We start from the raw sequence: 14,256 nt of genomic DNA on the forward strand, positions 1-14,256 counted from the left end.
AGAGAGCGCCCGCCACGGCCTTCACGGGTTTCTCCCGGTGACTGTTCCGAACCCTCTCAGAGAGCCTGTGAGCGACCATTTCTACTTTCGAAAGGGTTTGCAGGCTTCCGAGCAAAGGACATGCGCGGTCAAGGATGTTAGCACGGTTTTTCGTCTTCAATTCCTGGCCCCTCTCCCGCTTCTTACTAAACACCTTGGCCGGATGGAGGGTCGGAAGCCACCGGACCATCCCGCACTCCCGCGGCCCGTGCCGGCCCCGGGCTCAGCCGTCGCAGCTGCACAGGATCTCCTTGAAGGTGTTGCGCAGCTCCAGGCTGCGGAAGGCGTAGATGAGGGGGTCGATGACCGAGTTGCACATGATGAGCACCAGGTAGGTGTTGAAGTGGGCGGTGTAGCAGACGCAGTAAGGGTGGGTGGGGCAGGCGATGATGAGGACGAGGTGGAGGAAGAAGGGGGCCCAGCAGACGACGAACACCCCCAGCAGGAGGGTGATGGTGACGGCCCCCTTCATGCACGAGTGATGCTGCGGGGCCGCCCCGTCGGCGGGGGGCAGGGCCGCGATGCGCTTGACGTGCAGCCGGGCGAAGAGGAACATGTGGACGTACAGGGTGCCCATGAGCAGCAGCATGGCGAAGAACATGGTGATGAGGCACACGATGACCATCTTGCTCTCGGAGTACAGGATGAACACCACGCCACAGACGCCGCAGCACACCCAGATGGCCGCGATCAAGGCGAGGGCCTTCCTCACCGTCATGATGCTGTGGTAGCGGAGCGCGTAGAAGATGGTGACGTACCTGTCCACGGCGATGGCCAGCAGGTTGCAGATGGAGGCCACCAGGGAGATGCAGATCATGGAGTCGAAGACGTTGTCCATGTGCTGGACGAACTGGTCCTCGAAGGCCAGGTAGTCGCTGTTGACGACGGCGATCATGATGGTCTCCAGGGCGTTGGACACGCTCACCAGCATGTCGGCCACCGCCAGGCTGCAGAGGAAGAAGTACATGGGGGAGTGCAGGTTGCTGTTCTTGCCCACAGCCAGGATGACCAGGATGTTTTCCAGCAGGCTGATGATGCCCAGCGCCAGGAAGACCTCGGGCTTGATGAAGACCTGCTCGCAGAACCCGCCGCCGCTCTGGTTGCTGGAGGAAGGGGCTGCCAGGCGCTCCGAGCCATTGGGCAGCGTCGGGTGAGCAGACAGCAGGCAGCGTGAAGCATTCATTGCTGACAGACGGGCCGGTCTGAGCTGGGGCCGGGGGATGCTGCTGCTGCTGCTGCTGCTTACGGGGGAAAAGATCTCCTTCCAGGTACTTATTGTGGATGCTTGTCCAGTCCCGACGACTTAGATTCTGTTCTCCCCAGAATGAAAGGAGGATGGAGACAGACAGACAGAGAGAGAGAGAGAGAGAGAGAGAGAGAGAGAGAGAGAGAGAGAGAGGTTCCTAGGAGGCATACGGATAACTTTCCTCTGCTTCTCCAGGACGAGCGGTTAAAGATTCTCTTCCCTGTCGTCTTCCTTCTCTCTCTCCCTTACCTCTTACCCCCTCTCGCGTCCCCACTTGGGAACAGAAAACCTGGCACTGGTTGTTGCTACAGTTACGGCTGTTTTCATAGCAAGACAGGGGATGTAGAACCTGTCGTTAGAAGTGAGAGGTGAACACTCAGCTTCCATACACGCCCGGAGGCAAGCGACTGCTTCATCTTCAGCTCAGCGAAATGACCACTGAGCACCTGGTGCCTCTGACCACCGGCGCGGGTGAGATGAAGAGGCAGGCTGGCGCCCTCTGCAGGGCAGACTGCTCATCTGCGTGCTGGCTGGGCTGGGAGGCTTTTGTCATGGAAACTGCCACAGGCATTCATCCATCTGTTTATTCGTTCATTCCTTCATCTTTAATGCAAGCACTTTCTGAGCACCTACTGTGTGTCGGGTCTCTGCTGGGTGCATCATGTAGTGGTGAGCAAGACAGACACACCGTCCCTGTTCCCCCAAACTCAGAGTCTCGAGTGGGAGACGAGAAATTTGGGAATTGTATTTCGGTGTGATAAAGGCTTGAGTCAGGGAAGGCCAGGGCCTGGGGGACTATTGAGTCAGGGAAAGTTCCTGGAGGAAGGCACATCTAAGCTTTGACTCTGAGGAGGGGCAGGCGATGTCCGGTGGTGAGGTGGGGGCCGGGCTTGGAGGAGGGTTCCAGGCAGATGAATAACGTGCCCACAGTATGGAGGCAAAAAGCAGTGGTCCTCCACCTTGGCGTGGGCACCGTGTGTAGGATGTGGGTGCAGAGACCCTACCTGGCCTCCGGAGTCAGCTTCCCCGGGGGAGGACCTGGGCAAGGCTGTGCTCATTTTGACAGGTGACCAGGGGCATGGCCAGGGTCGCGATCTACTGAGAAGGAAGCTTGATGTTTTTGAAGAACCGAAAGTAGGCTGCTCCGGCCTCAGTGTGGAGCTGTGGGACATAATGTGAGAAACGAGTCTGCAAAGAGGTGCGTGTGCATGCGTGCATGTGTGTGTGTGTGCGTGTGTGCGTGTGTGCGTGTGTGCGTGTGTGTATGTGTGTTAAAGGCGAGAAGGGCCTGGATCCTGAAGGACGGTTATGGTCATATTTGGGGGTTTGGACTGCATCTGGAAAGCAGTGGAGGGCTGTGGAAGGAGGGCTTGTCCGCAGGGCAGGGGCGACGGGGGTCAGGCGCTCTGGGTCAGGGTGGGACGGGGTTGGAAGAGGAGGTGCAAAGAGTCAGGGAGGCCAGGGCCTCAAAGCTCCAGGGCGAGATGACGATGGCCTGAAGCAATGGGCAGGGGGCGTGGGGCCGCGGGAGGCTGGACAGAGATGTGCAGGAGATTCGGGGGAGGTTGGACGCGGGACCGTGGCAGAGGAAGACCAGGGAACGCCCCCGCCTCCTTCTGAAGTAACAGGGAAGGTAGAGATGCCCTTTGAGCTGCAAAATGTGAAAAGTAGACTTTGGCACTTGACTTTAATGCTTGGTTCGTGTCGGGTTTGATGCTGCCCCAACGATCATGTAAATCCTGGAAATGCAGAGACCCCTCTACCCCCCACCCCACGAATTCCAGGTGGATTAACGATACGTTTAACTATTATCTAAGTATGCGAGTTTGTGAGTGTGTGTGTCTGTGTGTATGCATGAGATAGGAGAAATATGCACGTGGAAATAGAAGAGAATTTAGAATATTTATAAAAATTTGGAGTGGAGAGATCTTTTGAACAAGACGGGCCACCCAGAATTCAGTGTGGAAAAATAAAACCATTACCGAAGTAAAAGGCAAACAGGAAAAAAACGTCTGCCATATATCTTCTGTATATAAAGAATACTTTCACATTAATAAGAAAAAGATGAATTACCTCTTAGAAAATCGGGCAAAAGATAGGAGTCGAAATTCACCGAAGAGGAAATGCGAGTGGCTAATCAACGTGAAAAGGTGTCCAGCTCTCTGGGGAGTCAGAGAAATGAAGATCAAACCAAGACTTCGATACCGTTTTCCCAGTTAGATTGAAAAGACTTAAAAACATGTCAAATTCAGGAGAGAATATTGGGGAAGACACTCCTAGTGTCTGTGAATAGTTTCACCGATGGGAAGTTTGCACTGAAATAAAAAATTGCCCCTGGATATGGATCTCAGTATACAAACCGAGGGGGCGTGATGAATTCCACTTATTTTCAACAGAATAACTTCATTTCTGACGCTAAACCTTCAGGGCCACCCCAGGGGTGTCTGGGTCTGTGGTTTCGGGGCGCCGCTCTTACCTGAAACGCTAAGACAGCTCGGCATTTCCCCTGCTCTGTGCTCTGCATCAGCTGAGAATGGACCATCTTTCTCTGCCTGCAGCCTCTGATCCTCTGCATCCTTTGCCGGGAGCAGGTGGGGCCTGGCGCTTCACACCTGCATCCTCAGAATCCCGTCCCGGCTGGTGAGTGTAGATTTGGTCTCCACTGAGTGCCACCCCCATTACCTGGGGGAGCCGCAGAGATGCGGAGTGACTTGTTAATTGAACCGCCTGGAAAGGAGTCAATCGGCTTTATGAATAACAATCGCAGGGCATGACCGTCTCTGTCACTGTTCACTTTACATTGTTGGCACCTGCGGGGGTCAGAGGGAGGGCGGTGGTGTCTGCTTTGAATGCGTTATCACAAACCGTAGCAAGGAGATTCTTATCCTAAGAGATAACCCGCCCGGATGTTTTCTGTGTCCCTAAAAACTCTTCCCTAATTTCGTGCCTGGCATATTTCTCTTCTCCTTCGAGACCCAGCTCAAATGCGAATAACTCTTCACAGTTTTCCTGATCTTTATGCACCAATTAATTCCCCCCACCCGCCCCATTCAACAGAGTTCAGCATTGCTCCCTCACCCTCATGCCGTGCAGAATGCTACGTAATTAGAAGTCACATCCCATGCCACTTAAAGGGACAGCATTGTCCGGGGGTCATATGAGAAACTGATGAAATCTTATCACTGCTCCCAGTTGTTTCTGAGGAGGAGATGCCTGATGCCCGTGTCCCCATCTCTGAGTTCAGCTGCTGCTTTAAGGACAGTTCCTTTCGGGCTCGGTTTCAAATCACTCCGCCAGGTCCCACGTCAAGGGCTCCACCCACATTCTGTCCCAGTATCTTCCCTGATGTGGGAGTGGGGTGCCGGCCCTCCTAGCCTGATCAACTTGAGCTTGGAAGTGATGGGGTGTGGACACCACCTGGGCCAACCCTTAGCTAATGAGAGCTGGCGCCCATGGGTACATACTCCAGCCTCCTGTCCTTCAGGTGGACAACCAGAGATGCCTTGTATGCTGCCCAGGTGTCCCGTGAGATTGAGCCGAAAAACGAAGCTGAAAAGTTCCTGTTGCCTAGAGATATCATAGTCATCACAATGACTAGGAGTGTAATGCATCACTCACGTGTTTGCCGTGATGCGCGATTATGCACAGTACCTCGTCCTCAGTCACGATCAGGAACGACTCTGTGACTGTCTTGTGTATTTACTCTACTGTATTTTTATCATTATTTTAGAGTGTATTCTTTCTATAAAAAAGTTTGCTGTAAAACTGTGCCATGTCCCACCGGCAGCAGCCCCGTACGTCTCCTGCTCACTGCGTCTGTCACTTGCATCTTCTGCTCTCGAGCTGGATGTCCTGTTTTGTGCAGTGCAGGCTGGGCAGGCTCGCAGCCCGGAGCAGGGAGCCAGACCGTGCAGCCTCGTGTGTAGGCTAGACCGTCCAGATTTGTGTCAGAGCACTCTGTGGTGTTCGCGCAAGATGAAATGGCCTAACGTCGCCTGTCTCAGGACGTGTCCCCATGGTTAAGTGGCGGTGACTGCATTCTGTTGAAGTCACTGAAAGTTTGGGTCTTTTTGCAACAGCGTTTTAGATTGTTTTCTGACTAACACACCGCTAACTACTGTACAGTGATGCGGTTTTACTTTCCCCACTGGAAAGAAGGTGAAAGACGACGTTTTTCTTTCATACCCCACTGATTAGACAGTTATAGAGCGTCACCTATGTGCCTGGTGCCATGCTAGGTGGCAGGGATGCAAGGACGAGCAAGACACAGTTCCTGCCTTCATGGGACTAACGGCTGGCAGGAAGATCGAGATGCTGGGGCGCCTGGGGAGAGGGGCATACGGAGAACGTCGGGGCGCGTGAGGAGGGAATTCTCAGCCAGACGCGTCAGAGGAAGCGCTTACACTTTAAGGCACACGGCATCGCATGTCTTACTAGGCCACTGCGTGCGTAGCCCGCCCACAGCGGGGGTGAGACGGTCGAGCGGTCACATTGCAGTCGGCTGCTCTTGTGGAGGAAATCGACGTGGTAGCCTAGGACATATCCGTGGAGCAATGACTTGTGCATTTTGGGGGCTTTTTTGAAGATGATGAACAGGCATCTATTGCCACCTGGAGCCGTGGAGGCCGTGCGGCTCCCTCCATCACACATGGTGCAAAAGCTCTTTCCCGGGGAGTTTGCCAGCTCTGCGGGTGGGCAGAACCTCTGGCGATGAATCTCAAGTGATTTAAAGGAAAAAAAAAATGGGGACTTACTTTTTGTCTCACATAGTGGACATTTCAGGGGATTTGTCGATTTAAGCTGGACTTAAGGCTCGATGAATACAGCGAGGACCCAGGGCGCATCACCTCCCGCCGCCATCACGAAATACCACGGACGGGTGGCTTGAACGGTGGGAATGAACTCCGTGGCAGTTTTGCACGTTCGTTCACAAGGTCTGGCAGGGTTCTTCTGCTGGAGGGAGCTTTCTCCCTGCTCGCAGACGTGGCTTCTCGCTGTGTCCTGGCACAGAGAGCAAGCCACGGGCATCTCTAGACCTGGAGGCTCCGAATTCAAGTCCAGCATAAAGGTGCGAGGGCCCCTCTCTCAGCAGACACGGGACTCCAAGGTGACATCGCCCTGAAGCTGATCGGACCGGGGGCACGTCCCTAAGCCGGTCACTATGGAGGATGTTCTGGGAGGTCGAGGGCAGATTAGATGACTGGTTGCTCTGTCTGGTTTGGAAACCAGCTGTGGCCTCAGCTTTCTCCTCTATAAAAAGGGTATAATTATGCGCCTAGTTCGCGGGGTTGTTATGAGGATTAAATGACTTCATTGACATAGTCTCTAACAGCAATATCTATCTGTAAACTTCCTATTATGAATCTAGAAGACTTTCGGTTCCTGCTCATTACCTTGGTCTCAAGCCCCGACAGGTGGCAGGCACATAAGGCTCAGGTGTAGGAGGCACATGCTCTCACATATTTGGCAAGTAAGGACCAGCTATCGTGTGAGACCACAGGAAAGCGAAGGGCCAGATCTTGGGGTGAGATGCAGAGTAAACTACAGAACGATGCACGAATTTGCACGTCATCCTTGAGCGGGGCCCGGACTAATCTGTGCATCGCGTCAGTTTTAGCAGACGAGCTGCCGGAGCGAGCGCTGGAGGGGAAGTCATTTCAGGAGACCTAAGGATGCCTTGTATCCCCGATTCTCAGAGGAGTGTCTGGCACTCAGTAAACATTCGTCGAATGGGCGCATGCGAGTGAATGAGCAGAGGGAGCGCAGACTTGAAGTGTCGCCGCGTGTTCTGGTCTTGCTCTGGTATCAGTAGAATTCAGAAGGGGTCCCTGTCTCTAAGTGAAGCCTTCGCAAGGGATGTTCGATTGCGTGCCACTAACCGTAATGCATTTTCGGACTGGTTCCCGGTTGTTTCCGGCTGCTTTCTGTTTTGGCCTCAGGTGTGTGAGTGGAAAGGGATAATGTTTACCTGGCTAGACGAAAACTCATTATGGGTAGTTTGGGACCTGGTCGCCTTTCTAAAGTGGCAGCCGGAATTAGAAACACCTAGGTGGCCATTTTCCTAAGTGAAAACCAAGCACAATAATTTGTTTCAAAGTGCTCAGGTGATGAGGCATCACCCTGTTTTCCTAATGCGTTTCTGTATTTTGAGCTCTTTCTAAACAAGGACTGTCAGCGTCTCAAAAGCAATCAGGCAGGAGTGGATGGACATAGGGACAGGGGTTGGGGGTCAGAGTCCCCTCGCTCCCGTCCTGATGTGCAGGACATGTGCTGGTGCTCTCGCACGTGTGTTTATCACGGACACATGTCTGAAACCCTCAGCTCAGTGCGGAGCCCACAATTTCCAGGTTCAGGGTCCAAGACGGGGTGACTAGGTACCATATGGTTGCCCTGCACTCCGGCAAGGACAAATCAGCGGTCCGGGCAGGGCTGGCCGAGCCCCCGACATGCGTTTCTGTGATGCTCTTGTTAGGTTAAACGAGGTTGGTCGTGGGCTGGAATGTAGCAGGCGCCATGGGTGCTGGCTTCCGTTTCATTCACTCTCTCTTAGGGACGTGCTCTACTGCAGGTAACAGAAAATGATCGTCCTATAAGAAGCAGGGGTTTCTTTTTCTCCCATAGTATGATGTCTGGAGGTAAGTGGTGGCCGGTCGGTTATAGGCTCCGCAGTTTCAGGGTTACCGTCTCCACGAACCTCTTAACGTTTCTCTCATGGATGCCACCTGAGGGGCAGCAGACGGTAGCAGCTCCAGCTGTCCCATCTGTGACAGGAAGACAGCGGAAGCCATTTTGTCCCCCTTTATGAAGAAACACCTTCCTTTACAAAGGTCTCTCTGTCTCCCAATAGACTTATAATTATGCCTCAGTGACTAGAGCTGGGTCACATGCTCTAATAGTGACTAGACATTTCTGTGACTTACGAAGCTGAGGCAAATCCTGAAGGAACTATAGCCAGAGGCTCCTTGCTGCCCACGGGAGCAAGTCCTTTGAAGAGAGGACTTCGGGGCAGCTCCTCGTTCATCCAAAAACAAGAGGAGAAGATGCGCCGACATAGGGATGCGACCGGCCACTGTCGACAGGGGGTGTTCCCGCCGTGTGCCCCCGGGAACTGAGGGTTACGGCGTGGTAGATGTGGGAGAGCAGTTGAGGGGACATTTTCGGTCCTGGCACCCCTTATGGCTGCTTACGTGAGGGCACTGACCACAGCACTTCCTGTGACTAAGGTGCCAGGTCAGGTCTGTGCTCGCCTGGAAGCTCGTGCTATTACAGTGAATGGTGAGGACGAGCGGGGGCAGCGTTCCTCACTGCCCAAGGACGCGCTGACAGCCAGGGCAGCTGTGGGGGAGGAACAGAAAGACGGCTCATCTAGAGTGTCGTGGGAAGGTCGGGCACATGTTATGGCGATCTCAATCCAAGCTAGGATTTCCCGATACCTGGTCATGACACTGCCACGGTGTCCGGCCTCTTTGCTATATGATTGAGATTTTAAAAACCATATTTATGTATTTTATTTTGGAATAGTTTTAGATTTACAGCCAAATTGCTACAGAAATATAGTACAGAGCGTTCTCACGTACCCCTCATCCCATTTCTGCATCGTTAGCATGTTCTATCACCACGGCGCCTTTGTTGGAACCGCGGAACCAACATCAGCACGTCCTGCTAGCTAAACTCCACGTCTTGGTGTGATTTCATCAGGTTTCCATTGATGTCCTCTTTCTGTGCCAAGGTCCCATCTAAGATACCACATTGCATTCACTGTCACGTCCCCCTTAGTCTCTTCCAGCGTGTGACGGTTTCGGGCTTTCTCATTTCTTGTGACATCGACAGTTTTGAGCCGTGCTGGTCGGGTATCTTGTAGAAAGTCTCTCAGTCTGCTCTGTCTGTTCTGGTTAGACCGGGGTCATGAGTTTCTGGCAAGAATACCACAGAGGTGAGATGCCTTGCCATCACATCGTATCAGGGGCATGTGACACCCAGGTGGCTTCACTGGGATGTTAGCCTCGGCTGCTTGCTAAGGGTCGTCGTATTAATTGAGTTTTGATTATTTGTTTGGCCCGAGGGATCTTAACATTTTATGCGAATTTTTTTCTGGGTCTCAAATCCCTGCTTTCACTCATGGAAGGGACATAGGAAAGTGACACATGAATATTAATTAATTAGGGACATAGAAAGTGACACATGAATAGTAATATGGATGGCAGGGCAGTTTCCACATGGTTTTCCAACAGCCTTTCTTCTGCTCTTTCCCATGTTCTCTCCCCGACCCTTTCTCTAACGGGGCCCAGCACTGCCAGGTGCCAACGCGCCTGCTCTGCCGTGATAGTGAACTGCAGATTTTAAGCTTTGTGTTTACGTATAAGTGTATCGATTTATTTGTTTAGATACTAGGCAAAGAAAGTTTCACTCTATTACTTCAGCTCAGTGCCCAAGTATTTTAATGCTACACATTGAAACGATGTTTATTTCCAACCAATTTTAAGATTGTTTTTACTCATACCCTAGGTTTCTAGTATTTTTTATGCCTGTAAATCTCTGTCTGCGCTTTGTATTGAGATGGACATTCGCGATTTTAAAGTAGATGATTCAGTGGTCTTTCGTCTATTCCCAAGGTTGTGAAACCATCAGCACTGTCTGATTCCACAACATTTTCATTGCCCCAAAAAGACACCCCATGCCCGTTGGCAGTCACTCTCTGGCCACTGCTTCCCTCGGCCTCGGGCACCTGCCGGTCTACTCTCCGTCTGTGTGCGACAGTGACAAATATGCTCATCTGGGCCATGTTTAACCTTTGGATCCCCAAAGCCTCCATTTTCTCACTTTCTTGTTTTTCAAATTCAAAAACAAATAAAATTTCAACAACTGTACATTTTCCTGTTTAAAATTCAGTGTAAAAATGACAAGAACGTTCAAAATAAGAAAGCCATAGGTCTCTTCCTCTTAATCTCTTGAATTTCAAGGAGAACTTATGAATAGAGAATGAGTTATTTTTTCTGAACATTCAGTGCAAGGAACAGGTCAAGGTACTGTGCGTGCGTGTGTGTTTAAAATACATTTCTTTCTTTGCATTCTGCTGGATCCTCTTTTGGAAACGTAAGGTAATAAACCAATTTGCTTCCCCGAGTTCATTTTCCTATGGCCGATTCACAAATGATAGCAACGGAGTCAAATTCATGATAAAAGGCAGGAGTTTCCTGAGTATAGAAGACAAAATGATCCATGTTGCTCCGAGTTCTTCTAGATGCCACCAAGTCTGGTTGGAGGACCAGATACAATGCATCGAAAGTTCTCCATGGTGCTTTTGGCATCCCTGGATCACAGTCTGCGTTACACCTGATAGCGGCTGTACAGATTGATGCAAATTTAGTGGCTTAAAACAACAGAAATTTATTCTGTCATGGTTCTGAAGGTCAGAAGTCCAAAATGGGTCAGCAGGGCCGTCTTCTTTCTGGAGGCTGTAGGAGGCATCGGTTTCCTCGAAGGTCTCAGCTCCTAGAGGCCACCTGCCCAGCCAGGTGCCAGAATCTCTGAAAGATAAGCCTCCGGGGGTGGAGCCCCCTCCCCAGTGCCAGGCCAGAATTCCTTCGGAAACTGTGTGGTCACCCCCTGAGGTCAGGGTGAGGCTGAGAGTCGGGAGAATGGAAAAGGCTCTGGTGGGGCGAACAATCAGGCCAATAGGTCATGGGGTTCGGCTTCTGGGAAGAGACTCTAGGACTGGGAAGTGCTTCCCAGAAGGAGCTTCTCTTCTATTTTAAGGAAAATCCTTGCTGAAAATGGTGTCCGGCCTTGGATGAATTCCATCTAAGGACGTGGGATAACTTTCCGTCATCGGCGTACCCTCTTCTGCAGGGTCGAGGAGAGGGCAGCTCTCTTCAGTTTGCTGCTCTTTCTCTCCTCTTCTCTAGATTTGGGGTTCCCCACATGAAGCCCTGTTGTAGGTCGGGTCCTCCGGGATGGAGATGGGCAGGCAGGACATTCCCAGGGGAGTGCCCATGGAGTCTCTGCCAGTGCCACAGCCACTCTGGGCTGGGCAGGCCCTGCGGAGTTGGGCTTCGCTGGGCCCGGGGGCCTGGTGTCCGCCCCCGGCAGCCAGCAGTCATTCACGTGGGTTCCCCTGCCCCCTGTGTAGCCTCAGGCGAGACATCTCTCTTCAGTGGAAGGCAGGCACACCCCGCAGGTGGGGGGCACATCTCTGTCCTGGAGGGGGTGTCTGGGCAGCACCCCAGAGCAGCCACCGCGGCCCTTGTCTGTGGCACCTGAGTGAGGCAAGTGCACGAGACTGCACGCCTTGATCCGTTCCCTTCGGTCACGCCTGCTTACAGCCCAGCTCCCCTTGGAGCATTCAAGGTCTAAAACCGGGTGAAGAGAAAATCGTGAGGCGTCAAAGCTGCCCTCACAGCCCCAGGGAGACGCTCAGGCCGGGGGAAGTGGTGGGAGTGGCAACCAGAAGGACTAGTGAACTCATGTCTTTCATCTCACGGGCACCAGGGCTTATGCGTACCGACCGCTGACAAGGTGGAACCTCCATCTCTGTTTCCCTCACCATCTCTCTGTCTCTGTCTCTCTCTGTCTCTGTTCCTCCCTCTGCAGAACATGGCAGCACGTGCGGAGCTGAGTTTGCAAACGTTAAATGTGCGTATTGTGTGACTCCGACACAACACCAGAGCCTTCGTTAGCACCGTTCTTTCCTGGTTGTGAAATGATGATCCTTGCTCTGCTCTGGAGGAGCCGAGAGACGGTGCGTGTGGCGGGAGAGATGGACATATGCTAAACGTAACAGAGTGTGACAAATGCTATAAAAATGTAGCAGCCGAGACGGGGGCAGACGGATTAGTTTTGACGACTTGACCTAGTTCCTCTGTGTTCCCACGTTTCTTTGGTTTAGTTTACTCCAAGGAAAGATTTTGTAAATGGTAGGCAGAGCCACCACTGAGGATTTCTCTCACTGAGTAAGATGCAAAAACCACAACCTCTGGGACCCGTCAGAGGCCCTTGAGGTTGACTATGCAGGTCTTCTCATTTCGCTGGATTCGTAAATGAAAGGAACGTCGGCTGACAAAAATAGATACTGGCATCACATAATGTAGGGTGGGACAGAAGATCGTTAGGCGCCCCAAGGACAGGCAGTCGACCGTTGTGCCTCTGGAATCTTCTTGGCTGAAGAGAGAGGAAGTGGCTGTCCATGAGGATCCGAACCATGGTAACGTGATGTTTTCTTTGCTAGGAGTGGCTTTTTTTTTTTTTTGTTGTTGTTTTTTTTAAAGCCAAAGCCTTAATGGAAAACATTCTTTTCAAAGAAAGAAAAAAGAGTGGGCCCCTGGTTGGCAATCAGCAGTCTACGTTTTGCCTCAAATGTGCCCACAGTTTTCTGAGAATTGAGATTTGCCCGGCGGTGAGTCTGTCACGTGGCAGCTGTAATGAAAGCAGCTTGATTCAGCGTCCGGATTGCTGTGCCCGCATCAGCTGGCGATGGAACAGTGTGTGGTACCTGAGCGCACGGTCCTCGCCGGCCTGTCCCTCGGATGTCGCAGTGGGCCAGCGTCTGCAGAATGCCTGCCCCTCCGCGCCTCCCGGCTTTCCTCCTCGACGGGATCGGGGGCAGACTTTGCTACGCATCGTGTCCCAAGTTGGGTGCGATGAAATGCCAAACGCCATTTGTTCAGTCACAGCCCTAAAGGGAGAAACTATATTTCCAGGAGGTTTTCCAGAAGTCAAACCTCGGTGATAAAGCGGGTATTTTGACTCTATATTAGGTTGCAAACTCTCGATGTCGCGTGTGCTGAAATACTTAACTAGACCTCCGCTTCTGTTTATTTACCTGGGCATTCATTCATTTATTCATCCGGTTGTGCGAGCTCCTTCTCTGGCTGTGTATGTACTCGCTTATTGGATCATTCAGTCATTTACTGCGTCACTCATTCCGTCACTTATTTACTCATAGTTCTCTGCTATAAACGGAATCGTACCCCTCTCCCCAAATTCATATGTTGAGCCCTACTCCCCAGAGTGACTGTGTCTGGGGATAGAGCCTCTGAGAGGTGATGAAGGTTAAACGAGGTCATAAGACTGAGGCCCTAATTTGACAGGACTGTCAAGTTGTGAGAAGAGGAAGAGATATCTCTGTCTCTGACTCTCTCTCTCTCCACTATGTGAAGACACAGCAAGAAAATGGCCAGCAGCACGCCAGAGATAGGGCCCTTGCCAGAACCCAGCCACGCTGGCATCCGGATCTGGGACTTCCGGCCTCCGGAACTGTGAGAAAATAAACTCCTGTTGTTTAAACCGCCCAGGCTGTGGTATTTGTTGTGGCGGCCTGAGCCGTCGCTGACTAATACCATCTTTCATTCATTCAACAAACGCTTACTCAGTGCATGTCACGTACCACGTGAGATATGGGAGAAGAAATGACAGACGTAGTCATTGGGACATTCCTTGTTGGCTACCTACCAACAACTCTCCCCTCTTGTTCGTGGTGGCAGAACCCAGACTTTGCGTTGGTGACAATGGGCCCCGTCCCTGGAGATAATCATGACCGATCTAAGCCTAACATGGCATTCCTGCTGCCCTTTCTTCATCTGTGGTTGAGGTGCGGGTATGTGGCCCGGTTCTAGTCTACGAGTTCGGGGAGCTTGTCTAGCAGCGACCGGTAATTATTTTCCTCCTTGAAGAGAAAGGCACATGAGAAAGAAGACTTTTCGCCCCTCCTAACATTCTTCCTGCTCGAGAAGTGTTTTGGTGAAGATACAATGTCTGGAGCCAGAGCAGCCATGTTGTGATCATGAGAGGAGAGAGAGACAATGCTGATCCACTGTCACTGAACCACTGAGCCTCTAGGCCTGTGCTAGGTGACATAATTAGCTGCTATTTTGTTTAGCCACTCCTAGCAGGCTAGTCTCTTATTTGCAGCCCAAAGCATTCTTATTGGTACTGTCCTTTGCCCTTAAGGAACATTTAGTCTGATAAGGCAAATA

General features: G+C 51.9%; 1 protein-coding gene across 1 annotated transcript; it reads right to left on the reverse strand.

The window, feature by feature from the left end:
- Positions 1 to 261: 261 nt before the first annotated feature.
- On the reverse strand, positions 262 to 1,319 carry MC3R (melanocortin 3 receptor). Its single transcript, XM_011370174.2, has one exon. It carries the CDS (start codon positions 1,220 to 1,222, stop codon positions 263 to 265), a length of 960 nt encoding a protein of 319 aa, XP_011368476.1. The 5' UTR covers positions 1,223 to 1,319; the 3' UTR covers position 262.
- Positions 1,320 to 14,256: the final 12,937 nt, after the last annotated feature.

This window comes from Pteropus vampyrus, unplaced genomic scaffold (assembly GCF_000151845.1).
Source record: "Pteropus vampyrus isolate Shadow unplaced genomic scaffold, Pvam_2.0 Scaffold162, whole genome shotgun sequence".
Lineage (NCBI taxonomy): Eukaryota > Metazoa > Chordata > Mammalia > Chiroptera > Pteropodidae > Pteropus > Pteropus vampyrus.